Below are 16,259 nucleotides of genomic sequence, written 5' to 3' on the forward strand. Positions count from 1 at the left end.
GGTCTCGCTGTGTTGCCCAGGCTGGAGCGTGGTGGTGCAATCTCAGCTCACTGCAACCTCCACCTCCTGGGTTCAAGTGATTTTCATGCCTCAGCCACCCGAGTAGCTGGGATTACAGGTGTGCACCACCATGCCCAGCTCATTTGTGTATTTTTGGTAGATACGGGGTTTCGCCATGTTGGCCACGCTGGTCTCGAACTCCTGGCCTCAAGTGATCTGCCTGCCTCTGCCTCCCAAAGTGCTGGGATTGCAGGCGTGAGCCACCGTGCCCAGCCTAAGTTGCTATCTTTGACAGTGCAATGAAACTGGACATTCTGCCGCTTTTCCTCCCTGGAATGGTAAGTTCCAGGGGCACCTGTAGAGAGTGACTTTTTTAAAAAAGTATCTCTTCTTTTTATGTACTTGGGCTGTGCGCCAAAAACTGGGTTTAAACCAAGTGATTTGTTCCCATTCTGCTGCCCTTTCTCTGCAGGGGATGGGCAGGAGGAAGAGTGGCTGGAGGGAGGAGGTGGCTCAGAGAAACAGGACAAACTGGAATCTGCCCCACTTATCCAGCTGACCCAGGCTAGCCGCCTAGCCTCATTTTTCTCCCTTGTGAAATGAACGCCCTGCCTCTTCAGGGTGGTCACGGGGCTCAAATGAGAGCGTGTCAGTCATGGTTGGTGCTTCCAGAGGTCTTGACCCACTGGAAATGAAGTGGTTTTCTGTGGTGCTGCACAGGCTAGGGAGGAAGGGCCTCATTAGTTGAGCTCTTTAACATCCCAAATGTAAAATCACTGTCTTTGCACATCTTAACTGCACTCACTATGAGAATTTATAGCACTCTTTTTTCACCCATTTTACAGGGAAAAGAATTCATCCTTGTTTTAAAAAGAAATCAAAGAGGTTTTTTTTTCCCTCTTGACTTGTCAGTGCTTTCTGGGCCTTTGATGTTGTTGTCACAGGTGTTATCAGAGTTGGAGGTTTTTTATTTATTTCGTAGATGGCAGTGGAATGTTTCCAGACACGCTGGACATGGAGAAGCGGCACTTGAGGGGAAGGTGTTTGCTTCTGACCATCTGTTTCCAGACACTGGTGAACCCAATTCTTTACTCTGAAGCTGTCATCACAAAGTCATTTCCCAGAGTAGATCCAGACCCAGACTGAAGCCCACCCATTTGGAGCAAAAGATTGCTTAAATCTAGAGGTTTGAGCAGACGTAGTTTTGAAGTCTTTGTGGCTGTTCATTCAACATGAGTTTCTTGAGCACGTGGTCTGTGCTGGGTTCTGGACAAGGAGATGGAAGTAGGACCTTGCCCTGCAGTCCTGGGCCTTTTTTGAATTTACAGTGAGGATAATATCAGCTAGTGTTTGTTGGGCATTTACTACATACCGGGCCACTTACCAAGTGTTTCCCATAGGTTATCTCATTGCGTGTTTATAACAACATAGATGCTATCATCCCCATTGTTTAGCCTGGAGGGAGAGGGAGCAGAAAAGTTAAGTGACTTGCCTCAGCTTACACAGCCCAGGGTCAGCCTTGGAACAGGAGTATTGAAGTGGGGTGAATCCCACCTGTTCAGGCCCTGGAGGACCTACCTAGGAGAAAGGTGTAGTTCTGACTGGAGCAGACAGAAGAGATGAGGGGCGGCTCCTGGGACGAAAGCTCAGCGGGGATTTTGAATCTTTTTGTAAAAGGTGGTATAAGGGAAAATCCTTGGAGAATGTGCATTTTAGGAAGCTCACTCTCGAGGGAGGCAAAAGTGAATGTAGGGAACTGATTGGCTTTGGAGGACACAGTGACTCAGGAATGTCATGAGTTTGATGTTGGCATGGGAGACCGGGCCTGCCTGCTGTGCTGGGCCCCCTCTCAGTTCTCAGGCCTCCTTCCCCATTCCTTCCTATATTGCTCTGCCTTCAGCCCTGAGTTCATAATCAGGTCATTTTCTATGACCTCTGAGGTGACCACAGAAGATGAAAATTGAAGAGGCAGACAGAAGCAAATTCATTCCTCCTTTGGATTTAAATGGCAAAGTCACAATTAAATAATTGGTTTGATCTGCCCTCTTGTCTAGGCCGACGTTTCTCTGTCACTATGGTTCAAAGGTGACCTGGCCCACAGGGGTGGAACTGAGCCAGTCCAGTGCCCTGGCATGCCCTGGTATCTGGGCACATAGCGTGGCTGCTGGACACATATTTGGTTTTGTGAATGGGTTGATCTCTAGATGCCTCCCAGATAGAGATGAGTTTCTTGGTTCCTTTTTATCCACCATCAGAACGTTGTTTGAAATTCATTTCAGGGTTCTCAGAACAAACCGCCTTGAGGGCAGATACTCCACCTCATTCCACCTCTTCCTAGTAACACTCGTGGTGGGGACCCCTGCTTGTATCAGATGTCCAGCTTTGATCAGGACGGGGTACTGCTACTGTACACGTGTGTGGTTACTTCTGCCAGTAATGCTGAATGTGTGAATGTCAGGACACTGGACTCTGAATGCCTGTCCTCCTCCTCGTAGAGAGCAGAGCCACTGCCAGAAGGAAGGGGACAAGACCCAGCAGGACACCTTCTTTCCACGCTTTCCAGCCTGTGGGAGCGGCAGGGGCAGCAGAGGGAACCTGGAGCCGGGATTAATGACCCATTTATGAAGCATCTTATTCTGCGACCGAGGCTGTGTGGTCAGTGGCAACGTAAATGGCTCAACTCCCCGCTGGCATTCGCTTCATCATCTCGTTCTCCAGGGATCAGTGGTGAGTCCTGGCGGGGCAGGCCCTTGGCATGGAGCTGTGTATAAGTGAGGGCTACTGTGCAAGTAGTTGTGTTGCCCCAGTTTCATTATAAAACACATAAAACTTGAATCACTGACCTCGCCCATAACCGTTGAATTGCTTACTGGCAGTGGAAGCCATGACCCAGAACAGCGCTGAGGTGTCCTTTCCCCTTGGTACTGGCATTGTCAGATAGTGTTTGGGCTTCCGCGTGGTCTCCAGTGGTTTCTGGAAGAATCATGGTCCCTACAGAAAAGTGACCACAGACTACCAGCAGGGTTAGCAAACGACTGTGGTGAAATAAGCACATAACTTGTATGTAAGTTACACAACTCTGAGCTCAGATGAGTGGCCTCGCTGGGGCAGAACTTTCAGAGAGAAAATGAAATGTTCTGGTGCAGCTCAGAATGCCGCTTTCTGTTCAGAGAGCACCTCCCCTTGCGTATTGTGAGAATCCTCCTCTTAGGTAGCCTCATTAATTCCATTCTCCTTGAAGAAAACAGTTGACAAGCCCAGAGTCTGAAGCTGGCCTCCCTGGCCTCTAACTTGTCCTGCTGAACTCTTCTGGGAGAGGAAAAACTTTGCTTCTACCCTCGTAGGTTCTGTTTTGGGGGAACTGGGAATTAAACTGACAAAAGACAGACTAGCAAGAGAAAAGACAGATTTCACCACTTACGTACAAGAGGTCATAGAAAAGTGTCCCTCAAAGGGGCATTTAGAATTCTGGGCTTATGCGCCGTCCTTCACAGGGGAACGGGAGTGGGAGAAGGGCACTTGTGGGCAAACAAATGGCTTTTTGGAAAGACAAGTGGGCCCTCAAGAGAACAGATGGGCGATGTGATAGTTTTGTGACCATTCCTGTTTCAGTGCAGTGTGGAGGCTTCTCATCTCCAGTGGTAAGAGTCCAGCTTCCCTGGCTGCTTCTTGGGACAGAATTTATAGCAGGTGGATTCTTTTGAATTCTTTTGGGGAACTCTGCTTTTCAGTAGCTAAGAGAATTCAGGAACGCAAATGCCTTCTGCTCCAAATGATTTTGATGCCACAGCGGCGGATTCTGGGCCTATTCATCTCCTCCGCGCCAACCTCCTGGCAGCCCCCAGCCCTGCGCAGCTTCTCAGCCCTGCTGGTTGGTGGAGCATCCACAGGGTGTCTCAGGTTTGACTTGAGGGCATCTGTGTTCTTCAACCAGATTGCTTCTCTTCTTGACTCATTTCGTGTCTGCTGTGAGTCTAGCCACAAGTGCCTGAACAATTTGGTTTTATTTAGTGAGTGTTTAGCTTCTTCACTTTTGTAAGTTTATTTTGATATAATTTCAAACTCACGTAACTTACTAACATCTGTAAGAAGTTCCTGTAGAACCACTGTATGTCAAAGATCAACATTTAGCCTCATCTGCTTCTCTCCCTGCCCCTCCACAGTGTGTGTGTATGTGTGCGTGCATGTGTGTAGATGTATGTTTGTACACACACACTTTTCTGAACCACTTGAGAGTAAGTTGCAGACATCATACCCTTTTATTTGTAAATACTTCCGTGTGTATTTCCTATAAAGAAGACATTCTCTTATAAAACCACAAAACCACAGCAAAAAGATCAAAATCAGGAAATTTAACACTGATAAGATACTGTTATCTAATCCACGGTCCATGTTAAAAATGATATCAAATATCATCAAATATCTGTGATAGCATTTCTTCTTCTGTTCAGGATCTAGTCAGGTTCATACATTGCATTTAATTATCCTATGGGTCTAGTCTCTTCATCTGGCACTGTTCCTCGGCCTTTTTTCATCTTTTCTGACCTTGACTTTTTTTCCTTCTTCTGAGACCATGGCCTTGTTATGTTTCAAGAGTTCAAGCCATTTATTTTATAGAATGTGCCACATTTTGACTTTGTCTGTTATTTCCTCATCCTCATGATTAGATTCAGATTATGTGTTTTTTACAGAAATCCCATAGAAATGAGGCAGCTTTCTCTTTACTGGAGAAGGAGTTACAGACATGGGAAGAGGGAGGGGAACTGGAAGGAACTGAGTGGGGCTGGATTGGAATGAAAGGTCTCGGGATAAACTGGTGACGGTCAATATAGAAATAGAGAAGGGTGTGTGTGTGCATGTGTGTGTGAATGTGTGTGTGTGTGTAAAATGCACCCTGCTGGGAGGTCCTGGGAACATTAATAGCACTAAAGTGAGCACACTTTGGTCTGGGATCTTGGTTTCTGCATGGCATCTCCCACTAAAAGGAGTCAGGAGTCCTCAGAGACCTGGCCAATGCCAGGACTGGGGCAGGGCAAGGAAAAGATGAGCCAGGAACATCTTGTGCCAGAAAATAAGGAAGTGCTTACAAAGGTACTCTGACTTGTCAAATCTAGGACAATCTGAGATTTACAATAAATGAGACTCATTGTGAATGATAGCCCATTGAATAGCATAAGACTCTGGCGAGTCCTACTGATGTAACTGAATAAGTAGGAGAAATGCACGCTCTCTGTACAGTGGACACTGGCTGCTAGGTGGAGCGGGGATGTGGAGCCACTGCAGGGTGCCCAGCGCAGGGACAGAACGCCAGTGGATGCACTCCATGGGGCGGCAGCTTAAGGAACAGGATATCTGCATCATCTCAGAGCAGGTTTCCAGAAATTCCATATTCATTACTTAGAGGGAAACGTAGTCGTTTCACTGAGGGACGATGAGGCAGACAGCACTTTAACCAAGGACCAACGTCAGCGTCACTGCCGTCCTGCGCCTCCTGACAGGATACTCTGAACAGGACATGGCATCGCTTCTCTGTCTGGTTTCCTTGTTTCTGAAGGGAGGATGTCTTTGGACTAATTTCTGCACCAAATATCACTCAGTAATTCTCAAAAGCATGTCTTTATTCCTTATTTGCATGTGATTGAGGTAATGGCACTCAAACAAGGTGACAGATGTTTTGTGGAAGGCCTCTCACCCTAAGCAGGCTGCCGTCCCCCTGAGAACACGCGGTCTTCGAAACCATCCCTGAGGAGGCTCCGAGGGGCACCCCCATCTGGGGCTGTCGTTGCTGAGACCTGCTTTCTTGCTAGAAACGTGGGATTTTTTGTATTGGTGGAAGCCAGGCATGCCGTAAGTAGTCATAACTGCAAAAAGTAAGCCGAACACTGAGGAGCAGATCGATTAGATCATTTTTTTATTGTATTTGTTTTATATTCATAAGTCTAAACGTAACACAAAACAAAAATGAAAGGATTATATTAGCCTCCTGGGGCGGCTGTAACAAGGGACCACAAGTTGGGTGTCTTGAAACAACAGGAATTTACCCTCTCACATCCCTGGAGGTCAGAAGTCCAAAGTCAAAGCGTCAGCAGGGCCACCCTTCCTCTGCAGGCTCCAGGGACAGACCCTCCTTGCCTCTTCCAGCTCCTGCTGCTGCTGCAGTCCTTGGCTGGTGGCTGCATCGTGCCAGTCTCTGCCTGCGTGGCCACATGGCCTCCCTTTCTGTCCATCTCTGAGTCTTTGCGTGGCCTTCTGGTGAGGACATCAGTCATTGGAATTAGGGTTCACTCTATCTAATATGCCCTCACCTTAGCTAATCATGTCTACATGACCCTGTTTCCAAATAAGGTCACATTCTGAGGTTTTGGGTGGACATGAAATTATGGGGGACGATATTCAACCCAGTACAAAATGAATAAAAGGAAACAAATATCATCCAAAACATCTGCTTTATAAACGATAAAGAAAATGTAGATAGAATTACAAAATAAGAAAGGACTTCGGGAGGGCTATTTGGCTTCTGGGGGTTTGAGTCCATCCATGCTGCAGAGTGAAGCGTCTGCCTACCCAGAGGCCAGGCATGTCGGGGTGACCACCAGCAAGGCAGCGGCCCGAGTGTGGCTGCCGCGGTATAGCAGTGGCCATGGGAGCTGAAGTCAGACCTTTCAAAGAGGAAAGTCCAGCCTCTAGCCACTTCCTCCCCCATCCCCAAGCCCCAGGTCCTAAGTACAGAAGATGAAGAAAATGAAGGAGGAAAGACGAATTTGCAAATAGAAGCAGAGTTGGTCTGACACCAGCTAAATAAATCTAGGGTTTTCCTCTTCAGTCGTTAGGAACATTCCAGTTTCCTGTGTAAATGGACCCTTTACCCAATTCTACAGGACGGCTTCTCAGGCCGGTTACACTGTGGCAGTGACTCTTCCCAAAGGGGCTCACTCATTAAGGCGTCTCCCTCCACACAAGGCTGAACTGAAGGTTCCAGAGGCATGTGCTGCCCCCTGTGTGCTCCTCAGTGTTCTCAGGGCATCTCTGGGTGTGTGCTGTGAGCACCAGCCGGGAGTCATCCCGCAGAGGAAAGCAGGGGCCCAGAGCACATCCCCAGGGCCTGATCACCCAAGCAGCCCTGACCACCGGGAGTGCGGTGGGTGTCGGGGCGCCAGCACTCTTCAGACCTCAGCCCGACAAAGGGAGACAGCCTTCCTTCTGGGCTGTCTGGGTGGTGAGTGGAGATGTGAGCCCACAGCCCATAGGGCAGAACTGCTGTTCTCAAAATCCTTCCTAGCTGGGTGATAGCACCTATAGAACTGGCGCTGTGGATGGAGAATTCTCAAGGGTGCAGGAGAGATGCTCCATGGACTTGTCTGAGACTGACTGGGGAGGTGCTGGAGGGAACTTGGCCTGAGAACTTTGTTCACACGTTTTGAGGACATTGGAGAAGGAAACCCTGTACTCCAATGAGGGCTGATCAGGGTCACCCATCAGCCTTACTTGCCCTAGTCAGCTGAAGCAGGTGGGGTGGAAGTGACCAGTTTGTCAGGCTGTGGGCTGGACAAGTGAGCATTGAGGGCCAGTAAAGCCCAGTGGCCTGGAATCTTCCTGCACCGGCAGTTGGAGGCGCGAGAAGCAGCGGTGGCCTAACAGAGAGCTTCATCCGAAGCGCTGAGGCTTTCTTTCCTGGTCAGAAAGGATGGTTTTCAGAAACACGAAGACAGAAGCCTGGGCTTCTGGAGCAAATCCACTGGACCCACGTAGCCTTTGTTCTTTGGGCTTTGGGATAAACGACATGCTCGTCTTTTAGAGTTTCACTTTTTTCCCATTTGGCCCTTGCCATGGGCTTGGAGAGGAAGAATTGAAGAAAGGCCATTGGAAGATGGTTCCCTGATGAAAAAGAGAGCGCTGGGGAATTTCTGTCTTCAGTCAGCAGGTATTCTGCAAGTTGGTTTGGTTTGGTTCGGTGCCTTCCCCTACGGCACAGGCATTCCAAAGGTGGTGGTTTTGAGTCCCACAGAGCCACCAACCTTTCTTTCCCACCTGAAATATGGTCTTTTTTTTTTTTTTTTTTTTTTTAAGAAAAATCTGGAAGTATCTATTTGAACTCTGCTTTAGCTGGTAACCAGAGAAGAAGGCAGCTCTGGGATCCTAGGATTTTAGTTACTCGTGGAAAGCTTCCCTCAGAGTAAATCACAACCTTAAAAATGTAGATGCGCAGCTGGGAGAAGCGACCCCTTATCCCAGGGCCTCCCGGAAACGCTGCCTGTCTTTGTCCTGTGTAGGACGCCGCCTTAGGTAATTATTGATTCAGGTTGTTGGTGGCACCATTTGAAGTCATTGGTCTTCCCAGGCCACAAACAGGACAGGTTCTCCAGGGGAGGGAGGTGTGCCTAGGACACAGAAGAGCTGCCACTCGCCTTCCGCTCCTGTCAAATACTTCTTTCTCCCAACACATTTTGTTGCCTCAAAAAGTATTTTTCTATGCGGTGGTTGAGACTCTTAGACTGAAGTTGCCCTTTGTCTTCTCTCTAAGGCACCTTCTTTTCTTCTTTCTTCCTCACACTCATGCTTACTCTTTTGGCTGCTTTTCTCCCAGCCAAACTGAGTGAGGGGCTTTGTGCCAGTGTTTCTGTCATTGGCCTATTGAGAGCCTGCCAGCGTCCCTGACTTTTTCTCTTTGAGGGCTGTGAAATATTTATATGTCTGCCTTGCTTGTGTGCTTCTGAAAAGTTGCGTAGAAACCAAAGAGCCAAAAATAAATATGATCTTAATTGCCCAGGATAGCAGGCTACGCAAGAAACTTGTGGTTAGTTTTGTTGTAAACTAAACATTTCATCATCCTTGTTATTGCTTTGTAAACTCAAGTGTGCATCTTGAGTCCCAGGTTTCCCTTTGGTTATGGTTTTTTTAAATAAATGAATGTTTTTGATGTTGTGACGTAAGAAGAAACATGCGTTTGGTCTCTGGCCCCGGCTTGTAGCACACAGCTCCTGAGTGCTGAGTATCTTTTTGTTTGCTAATGAGGTGACTATGGCTGGGGCTCCAGGACAGCCTCTTGGGGGACGGGTTGCCAGGGCAACCGATCACGTGATTAGAGGTTGGAACTCCACCCGTGGACCTCTGGGGAGGGGAGGGATCCCGCAGAGGTGGAGTGGATCACCGGTGGCCGGTGATCTGCTGGATCATGCCTGTGTAATGAGACCTCTACAGACTTCCTCAAGGACAGGGTTTGGGGGGCTTGCAGGCTGCCGAGCACGGGGAGGTTCCCAGAGGGTGGAGTCCTGGGGAGGGCACAGCAGCTCCAAGCTGCCTGCCCCATCCCTCGCCCTGTGCATCTCTTCATCTGTGTGTATTCTTTGTGACATCCTTTATAAAAACCAATAAATGTGTCTCCCTGAGTCCTGTGAGCTGCTCTGGCAAATTAATCAAACCTGAGGAGGGGTTCTTGGGAACCATGCTGAGAGCCAGTTGGTCGGAGGAGCGGGCCACAATCTGGGGCTTGCCGTTGGCATGTGAGCCGGGGCAGCCTCAGCCGGAGCCCCGCCCTATGGGGGCTGATGCTGACTCCTGAAGGACAGCGTCAGAATTGAATTCACTTAGAGGACACCTAGTGTCAGCTGGAGAATTGCTTGGTATATGGGGCAAACCCCTACACATATGGTGTGAGAAGTGCGGTGTGTGGCGTGGTGTGCATGAGGGTAGGAAAAGCAATCTGGTTTTTCCTGTCTCTTACGGTGTTTAGTTTCCATGTGGACAAAGCAAAAGTGGCAATATTTTTGAATGTTCCAATATTATAGTGACATAAGTAATATTGATAGTTGCTGTGGAACTGAATGAATAATACACAGCATAAGAACATTTCAGAACACAGTGACATGTATTCTTAACATAACTTCTGTTATTTCATGTCATCCTCTCCCACTGTTTTGTGTTTCAGGTACAGAGCCTTCATTTTTATTTTGACATTTCTGCTGTATGCAAGTTTTCACTTATCTCGAAAGCCTATCAGCATAGTTAAGGTAAGAATCATGAAAGCACTGCCTGTCGCCTCTGTAAGGAGTTGGTCACTTGAAGGGCGTGTGGGGCAGAGGGTGGGGATGGCAGCAGATATGCAGGAAAACAGATGATTTAGAAACAAGTTCTTCTGCTGCTTTGGCTTTGCAGTTTCCCTTTCCTAAAATTGACATTTTTTAAATGCTTTTTGGATTTATACTTTCAGAGGTTGTAGACTTTTAGTTATGTTAGTTGACAGTTCCAGAATCTGAAAGCTTAGCTAAATATTTGTTTTATCTTGTGTGACTGTTCCTTCCAAATGTATCCAACCTTAAGTGGTTCCCCAAATTCCAGCTCTTCGTGCTATCTGACCCCAGGTCTGGCCGCGGAGGTGGCTCTCCATTATTCTTGGAAAGCTGTGTTTTTGTTTTGATCCAACCCCGGGTCTGGCTGCGGAGGTGGCTCTCCGTTATTCTTGGAAAGCTGTGTTTTTGTTTTGATCCGACCCCGGGTCTGGCTGCGGAGGTGGCTCTCCGTTGTTCTTGGAACGCTGCATTTTTGTCTGAGTGATGGGTGCGCAGGAAGTTGTTAAACAGGTGTTCCACTAGACTTTGAGAAAAGAAGATTAAAGCAGACAAGACTACATAAACACCAGTTATAACCTGGAGAAAAGCAGGAATAATTTTCTTACCCTCGTTGGGATTACGTCACCCTGCCTGTAGACCATCAGGGGCCTGAGAGGCATTTGAGTCTCTATCGTAGAAGGAATGAGGAAATCATCCACTGAAGGGGTGGCCTGCCCCTCCACACCTGTGGGCATTTCTTGGATTTTCTCCCAGGCATCCACTGCCAGAGACAGCGCATTCACAGCCCGACGGCCCCTCGCTCACTCTCCAGGAGTTGGCAGGGACCTAGATCCAGGACTGCAATTCTGTAACCTTTGGAGCTGTGCTTCCTCCACTCCTGCCAGTGGCTGAGCCCTGGGTGGCCGCCCTCCGCAGCCCCGGTCGGCAGAGGCAACGCGGAGGCTGGTTCTTTTGTGACAGTCCTAGGTTTCCCACTCTCCAGCAGCTTTCAGGGGATGTTAAACATTCATTTACCCAAAAGATTCTAAAATTCCCCCTTGGCCCCTGGTAAGCAAGAAACTTCCATGCCTTTCAAGTTGTTGACAGTGGAAAACATTTGCAGACCTTAAAAAATGTGGGTTTTAAGAGAAGAATATGAAAAGAGGCAGTAGGCCTTAAGAAACACTCATCTGCTTGACAAGAGACTCTCAAATCAGTACCGATAACCAGTCATTATAAAACAGTACCGATAACCAGTCATTATAAATCAGTGCCAATAACCAGTCATTATAAATCTGAATATTGCTGCTACTTGTCTTTCTGGTAGAGAAATACACAAACAGCTCAAGAAAATGGTAAATTATAAAGATGGAAGTACCTATTGAAGAGACTTGGTGAGCGCATTGGAGTTGAAGGATCTGGTGTAGTCGGGGAGCCTGCGTGGGGTTTCAGGATTGGCCTGGAAAGGTTGGGTGTGGATTGTAGGGGAAGAAAAACAGCTTTGCAGGTGGGAGAACTGCCTTGAGTACTATGTGCAGGGGTGGGCGTCCCCATGAAGCCACCACCTGACGGGCTGGGGCGGGGGCAGATGTAGCGCGTAAGATGGGCTGGCCCTTGGGGGGATCTTTGTCAGCGGTCAAAGCTGTTGGGGTCCACCTGATGACCACGAGGGCCCCTGTGAGCCAGGAGCAAGTGGGAGCCCTGTCCCGGTCCCTCTCGCAGCTTCCCTGGTGGTCCCTCTTAAAGCCCCTGCCCCAACTCTTGTGTGTGGTGCTGTCCAAGCCACTCAGGGCTTAGGGCTTCTGAGGAGGCAGCGTCAGGGTCAGCTCTTAGTTCAGTGTCATAAGTACCAGTATAAATAACTGCCGCTTACAGAGCCCCGGGGTATGACGAAGTGCCACACACATTACCCCGTGACCTTCACAGCAACCCTGTGAGTGCCCCTGTGAGGAAACTGAGGCTCGGGGCCTCGTTCCCCCAGGCAGGGCTGCTATGCACTGGAGAATTCCCTGTGGGTCAGGCTGCCTCCAGGGCCCCCGCTCTTCTTCTCTCTGCCTCAGGGTCTGTCCGGGTGTAATTACCTGAGTACACTCCCAGCATCACACTCGAGCCTCCTAAACACACAGATTTCCCGAACTAGCAGCTGTGATGTGCCTGGGCATGGATTGGCTTGACACTGAATCCCATGCATTTCTTCACCTTTGAAGACAGATCAGAACATCACACCACATCAAAACTAAACTTTGCAGTGCCTTATGAAGCACCCATGTGCTTGAGCCCATGATATGAAAGGCGTCAATGAAACTGAAAGTAACAGTGATTCTGTTGACCCACAAAACAGTTGAGTGATTATTTACAGCCGCATTTCCTAGAACATTGCAAACAAAACAAAAGCAAAATACATTTGCTTACCTGAAATCGAACCAGGAGCTGTGAATTAGAAAGTGATTCTCATTCTATTACATCATTTATAGAATGACATGGCACAGCAGGTCACATTTAAGTTAGTCTGGAATGTTTAGATTACCTTTGATCACTGCTGATGAATTGTATTTTTCTCGATGATGATGATAAAACCAGGGCTGGGAGGATAGTGGTGTTATAAGTGCAATCCTGTCCATTCTACCTGCTGCTCCAGCTGTGGCCCAGCCTCAGGACTCAAGGCAAGCATCTGCCCAAGCTGGTAGACAGGTGGTTCTACACTCTCCCAGCAGAGATCTTAGTGGGAGCTCTTTTCTCCTGGGCTGGGCCAGGGCAGAAACCTGAAAGCAGAGGCTTCGCAGAGAAGCCTAAACTGCAGGGGTCCCTGGAGCCAGGGGGATGGCAGCATTGATTTGAATGTGAGGGTGCACCCCTCTCTGGACACACAGGACTTAAAAGGAGAAAACTGGCCGGGCGCGGTGGCTCACGCCTGTAATCTCAGCACTTTGGGAGGCCAAGGTGGGTGGATCACCTGAGGTCAGGAGTTCGAGACCAGCTTGGCCAACATAGTGAAACCCTATCTCTACTAAAAATACAAAAACAAATTAGCCGGGCATGGTGATGGGCGCCTGTAATCCCAGCTACTGGGGAGGCTGAGGCAGGAGAATTGCTTGAACCCGGGAGGTGAAGGTTGCAGTGAGCTGAGACCACACCACTGCACTCCAGCCTGGGCAACATGAGTGAGACTCCATCTCAAAAAAATAAAATAAAAACAGACGGATTAAAGATATGAATGTAAAACACAAAAAGTAAAAATCCAAGAAGAAAATTATATTTATCGTAGGAGTAAGTGTGAAGTTAGGAAACCCAAAGAAACAACGGGCAAAGGGGATGAACAGGCAGTTCACAGACGTGGAATTCAGATTGCCAGGAAATGTGTGAATGGTGTTCAAGTCTGCTGGTATTCCAAATGCAGATTAAGGCAACAGTGTGCTCAATGGCTGGCACAGCATTGCCCAGAGCAGTAAGCCCTGTTCACTGGCCGTGAGGGGAGAGGACTTTTCATGCTTTCTTGATGGGATGTCGAGTGTTAGCACCTTTTGGTGACACCCAGTGAAATAAAAAATACTACAGCCTTCAGACATGCTTCTGGGAATTTCACCCTAAAAATAAAAGCACCTTACTTGGGAATGTCTTCATAAGCGTCTTTATGGCAGCTTTGTTTGTAGTGACCAAAAAAAGGAAAAAGGAAAAAACCAATGCTGGGTATCGAGGGAACCCAATAAGCAGGTAAAAGTTTGAATAAATGGTGACAAGTCCATATTATGAAAAGAATTTATCAGAGGCAAACCAGTTGACTCAGAAACATTTCCAGGAGGCATTTTGAGTAAGAAGTTAACATGTGCATAAGGATGTATAGAATGATTCCATTTTTGAGAAGTAAACAATGACCAAGAAGCTCCTCCATCTATTTCTGTATCCTTCATGCGTGGAGCGTTTGCGTGCCTGTGCCCGAGTGTGTATAATGCATTTCACGTGGCAACTGTGACTCATCGCGGGAGGCTGGCTGTGGGCAGGTGCTGTCGTCCGTGGGGGAGAGCCTGTCTGGTCGCTCCTACTTTTGGTACCAAAACTTTAATTGCTCTTCCAGGACTTAGATAATGCTTTGGAGAATTCTTGTAGCCTTATAAAAGGAATGTGAAGGACTAGTTAGAATCAGTGCACCCACACAGCCTAACGAGCCACGTAAAGTTGACTAGACAGATCATCAAATGCAGATATGTATACACACACGCACACACATACACCCTCTGTGTTGGCTAAAGGTGGAGTGAAACTGGCCTAACCCCACTGTCCTCCAGGGGGATTCAGTGAGGCCCGAATCCCCTGCTCTTGTCCTGTCCTCTCACTGTTGCCCTTCAGTGTCTCCTGCACCCCAGACCACCGGGTAATCTCCTCTATTGGAGGCCACGTACCTCCTGCAGAGAATGTGCCCTGTGGCTGTAGCCTTAGGCAATGGTGGGGCTGAGAACCCAGGGCGGGAACGAGTGGTTTCTCTTTGCGAAGTGGCTCAAATTCAGCGTGGAAAGAATGGAGCCTTGGTGGAATGCAGGCTAATGCAGTGAATGTTTGTGCCTAAATGGCCACGTGGGTCTCTGCAGGTGCAGGATGAAGAGTCCAGTCTTTTCTAGTGCCATGAAATTCCCACTGCAGCTGCCTGCTGCTCCCTGGACGGGATTTCCTCTCGCTGCCAGTGGGAGGGGTGGGGAGGGCTGGAGGTGGCCAGGGAGTCTGTAGACAGAACACGTTGCCAGCTCCCAGCCCCGCCGCATTCCCCGCACACTCGTGGCGCTGTGACTCCTGGCAGTTTCCTGTGTTCTTCCACAAGATTGGCACCTTTCTTCTCCCACCCCCACCCTCCACCCATCTGCTGTTTATTTTTGTTGCTGTTCTGTGTGTTGCGTGGACACTTTAGCAGCCACAACGCCCACGTGTTCACAGGGCCCACTCAGCCTCCCCGCCTCACATATCGTCAGTGTGGAGTTCAGTTGCCACAGAGCCTTTTGCCTGATTAGTTTTTAATATCTACCTGATGTCGTGGGTTGATTGAGTTTGTAACTTGTTGAAAGGCACTTGTGTAAAAACGTGTGAAGAAAGCTGCCTTTATGAAAGCAGATGTTTCCCAAAGGACTTGACCCCCTCCCCAAGTATTTCTGCAGGGATGGTGTGGCTGTGCAGAGGTGAGGGTGCCTCCATGAAGCACTTTGGTGAGAATTTGTTCACCTGGCGAGGGGTTTGCTTAACAATTCATCTTAACCTAATTAAGTTTGCATTGTCCCTCAAACACCAGGTTTGGGGGGTAAAACTCATAGAAATACTGAAATATAGCAACGTTGTTGAAAACCTGTGGTTATGTAAATATCCTCAGAACCCTTTTTGCTGGAGTTATGTGAAATCTCGATTGCTTTGGCAGCAGCCTTCCAACGGGGCTGCAGGGTGCAGGTGGAGGTGACCTTTCCAACAACAAGGAGAAGGGCAGGAGAGGCACCCGGACTCACAGCAGCCCTTTCCTGAGCCCTTCCCAGGGGTGGAGGCCCAGAGAGGTGCGCTCTATTTATAGTTCATCTTTACAGCAACCCTGGGACACAGGCATTGTCATGCCAACTCCATAACTGATGACCAGGGAGTGTAAGTGACGTCACCAAGGTCAGAAGCCACAGAGAGGCACCAAGATCCCAGCTCAGGCCTGTCTGCCGCCGAAGCCTGTATCCCTAACCAGGATGTGAGGCCCCCACTCATTACATAACAAAACTAGAACAACTTTACTGCTTATTTATGGGAAAAAAGGAGCATTTCTAATCAGATATGTTTTCGGCAGGTGGTTCCTCCCAGAAATATGAAATCACAAAGGATATAAAATTCTGTTTTAAGCGGCGACCTGCAGAATCTCTTTTTCCTTTCTTCTGTGCCAGGTTAATGTTAGAAACTTCAGCTTATCCCTGCACATGGTTCTCCTTGGCTGGGGAGTGTCCTGTGCTCCTGTCCTAGCCGTGGCTTTCTTCAGTGAGAGGTGAATTGTGGCGATGCTTCGGCCTTTGGGTGTGGCCAGATTGGCATCCGTGAGAGGCAGCAGGGAAAGGTGGGCAGAAACACCTGACTTCTGAAGGCACTGAGGAGGAAAAGTGTCCAACAAGGCGGCAGGTGAATGGAGAAAGGCCGCAGATACCAGCTTGATACAGAGAGGAAGGGCTGCAGGCACCCGCCCCGGGTCTCACGATCACATTCACAGCC

At 48.6% G+C, this 16,259-nt stretch overlaps 1 protein-coding gene across 7 annotated transcripts in view; it reads left to right on the top strand.

Moving 5' to 3' along the window:
• Positions 1–16,259, top strand: part of LOC105472578 (solute carrier family 37 member 1) — an 82,498-nt gene that overhangs the window by 16,926 nt on the left and 49,313 nt on the right. For all 7 annotated transcript variants that reach the window (XM_011725956.2, XM_011725955.3, XM_071095759.1 and 4 more), the window contains 2 exons: positions 2,496–2,727; positions 9,926–10,007. In XM_011725956.2, coding sequence (XP_011724258.1) covers positions 2,672–2,727; positions 9,926–10,007 — 138 coding nt within the window. In that variant the 5' untranslated portion in view covers positions 2,496–2,671. The remainder of the gene's footprint in view (positions 1–2,495; positions 2,728–9,925; positions 10,008–16,259) is intronic.

The sequence above is a fragment of the Macaca nemestrina genome, chromosome 4, assembly GCF_043159975.1.
Source record: "Macaca nemestrina isolate mMacNem1 chromosome 4, mMacNem.hap1, whole genome shotgun sequence".
In the NCBI taxonomy this organism is placed as follows: domain Eukaryota; kingdom Metazoa; phylum Chordata; class Mammalia; order Primates; family Cercopithecidae; genus Macaca; species Macaca nemestrina.